At 50.1% G+C, this 1,938-nt stretch overlaps 1 protein-coding gene across 1 annotated transcript in view; it reads left to right on the top strand.

The window, feature by feature from the left end:
* The window catches only part of ANKRD26 (ankyrin repeat domain 26), a 177,127-nt gene that overhangs the window by 76,215 nt on the left and 98,974 nt on the right, over window positions 1-1,938 (top strand). The window contains exon 12 of the mRNA XM_012654852.1: window positions 967-1,318. Within this exon, the coding sequence (XP_012510306.1) occupies window positions 967-1,318 (352 nt within the window). The remainder of the gene's footprint in view (window positions 1-966; window positions 1,319-1,938) is intronic.

Below are 1,938 nucleotides of genomic sequence, written 5' to 3'. Positions count from 1 at the left end.
CTCTAGCCCAGGCAATGAAGTGAGACTCTGTCTCAAAAAAAAAAAAAAAGGAATTCTATTTAACTTGGCATAGGATTAAAAATTCATCCAAAGTAATGTAGAGGTAAACATTGCTAAGAGAATACTGAAAAAGAATAAGGAGGGGAACTTTGTAACAATTATTAAAATATATTCCATAATTAAAGAAGTTAAAAAAGTGGAGTACTGATGCAAGAAGCAGACCATTCAATAGAACAGAATGAAAATCCAGAAACAAAAAATATCTAAGAACTTAAGGTAAGATAAAATGTCATTTTAACCTAGTGAGAAGAGATGGCTTGTTCGGGACAAGTGAATTGCAATTTTAAAAAAAGTTTTTAAATGTTACAGCATGCTCCAAAATAAATCGTGGATTGCTTAAAGATTTAAGCTGGGAAATAAAAGCAAAAAATAACACAAAAGCAAAAAAGACACAAGCCTAAGGCCGGGCCAAAGGGGAGGGAAGGAGGCATGCAGAAACGCGCTTTCATGTCTTCTGGAAAATGTGCATTGGTTTCTCCTAAGTTTGCACCTGATGACACATAATGGCACCATCTCTGAGACCACGAAAACAGGCTTCTCCTGTTGCATCTGCTAAATTCCTATGGAGACCATCTGGGATGGGGAATGAGAACAAATTGAAAAACAAGGAGATTTAGAGTTTTTCAGGGACGTTTTCTAGGGGGCTGAGAGCTTCAGCATTTTAAAGCTCCACGCTACTCCAGCCCAGCGGTGTGTAAAGGCTGCTTTCCCACAGGCGCGAGTCCTCCTTTCGCAAATGACCTGAACACTCTTGTCAAATCCCGCCGACATTCTACCGAAGGCAGCGCTGATTACAAACACATGCTGAGATTTGGGATGCCTGGGCTTTGCACATGCGCACTGAGCGCCCTTGCGCGCCAAGTGCTTTTGCACACGCGCAGTGACGTTACTTTCTGAGGCGCGCAGGCGCACTTTCGTTCACCGATTTTGGCCGCTTGTGTGGGGCTCTGCGAGATTGGAAACCGCGGAGTTTCCTTGCAGAAGGTTGTGGGCGCGCTGGGTTGGTTTACTAGTACTGGGACCCGGCGGCGGACAAAAGCTAACACCCGAGGGGAAAATGAGGTGTCTTTGAAGCCAGTAGCCCCTGCCATGAAGAAGATTTTCAGTAAGAAGGGCGAGTCGCCCTTGGCCTCCTTCTCCAGCCGTCGGAGGACCGGCGCGGGTGTCGGCTGTGAGCATGGCAACGGCGTCTACTCACAGCCGGGGTACCACGTCCGGGACAGAGACCTCGGGAAGATCCACAAGGCCGCCAGCCTGGGTCAGGTGGCGAAAGTGCAGCAGATCCTTTTGCTCAGGATAAATGGCTTGAATGATAGAGACAAGATGAGCAGGTAATGGGAACTGCGAGCTGGGCTGCCGGGCGGATGTGGGGGAAGCGCCCCTTCCTGGGCTGGGTCGGGGGAACGCGAGCCCTCCTGTCACCGAGGGTGCCCGGCTTTCTCCCCTCCACGGGCTCCTCAGCACCTGGGACGTGGAAACCTTGGAGGGTCGAGCGCCCAGACCATCCTTACGAGCAGCAAAACAAAAACAGAATTGTAGCTGCTTTCCTATCCACTTATAATTCCCCGTCGCCGCCCCCCTTTTATTTTTGAGACAGAGTCTCCGCTTTGTCGCCTGGACTAGAGAGCAGTGGCGTCATCATAGTACGCTGGAACCTCAAACTCCTGAGCTCAGGGGATCCTCCTGCCTCAGTCTCCCAAGTAGCTGGCACTACAGGCGACAGGCAGTGCCACCGCCACGACCGGCTAACTTTTTTCTGTTTTTAGTAGAGGCGGGGGCCTCTCTCTTGCTCAGGCTGGTTTCGAACTCCTGAGCTCGCGCGATCCGCCCGCCTTGGCCTCCCAGAGTGCTAGGATTACATGGCGCCTGCCTCATAAT

Source organism: Propithecus coquereli, unplaced genomic scaffold, assembly GCF_000956105.1.
Source record: "Propithecus coquereli isolate 6110/MARCELLA unplaced genomic scaffold, Pcoq_1.0 Scaffold45, whole genome shotgun sequence".
Classification (NCBI taxonomy): domain Eukaryota; kingdom Metazoa; phylum Chordata; class Mammalia; order Primates; family Indriidae; genus Propithecus; species Propithecus coquereli.
The sequence above is the reverse complement of the archived record's forward strand: the minus strand, read 5'-3'. Positions and strand labels throughout refer to the sequence as shown.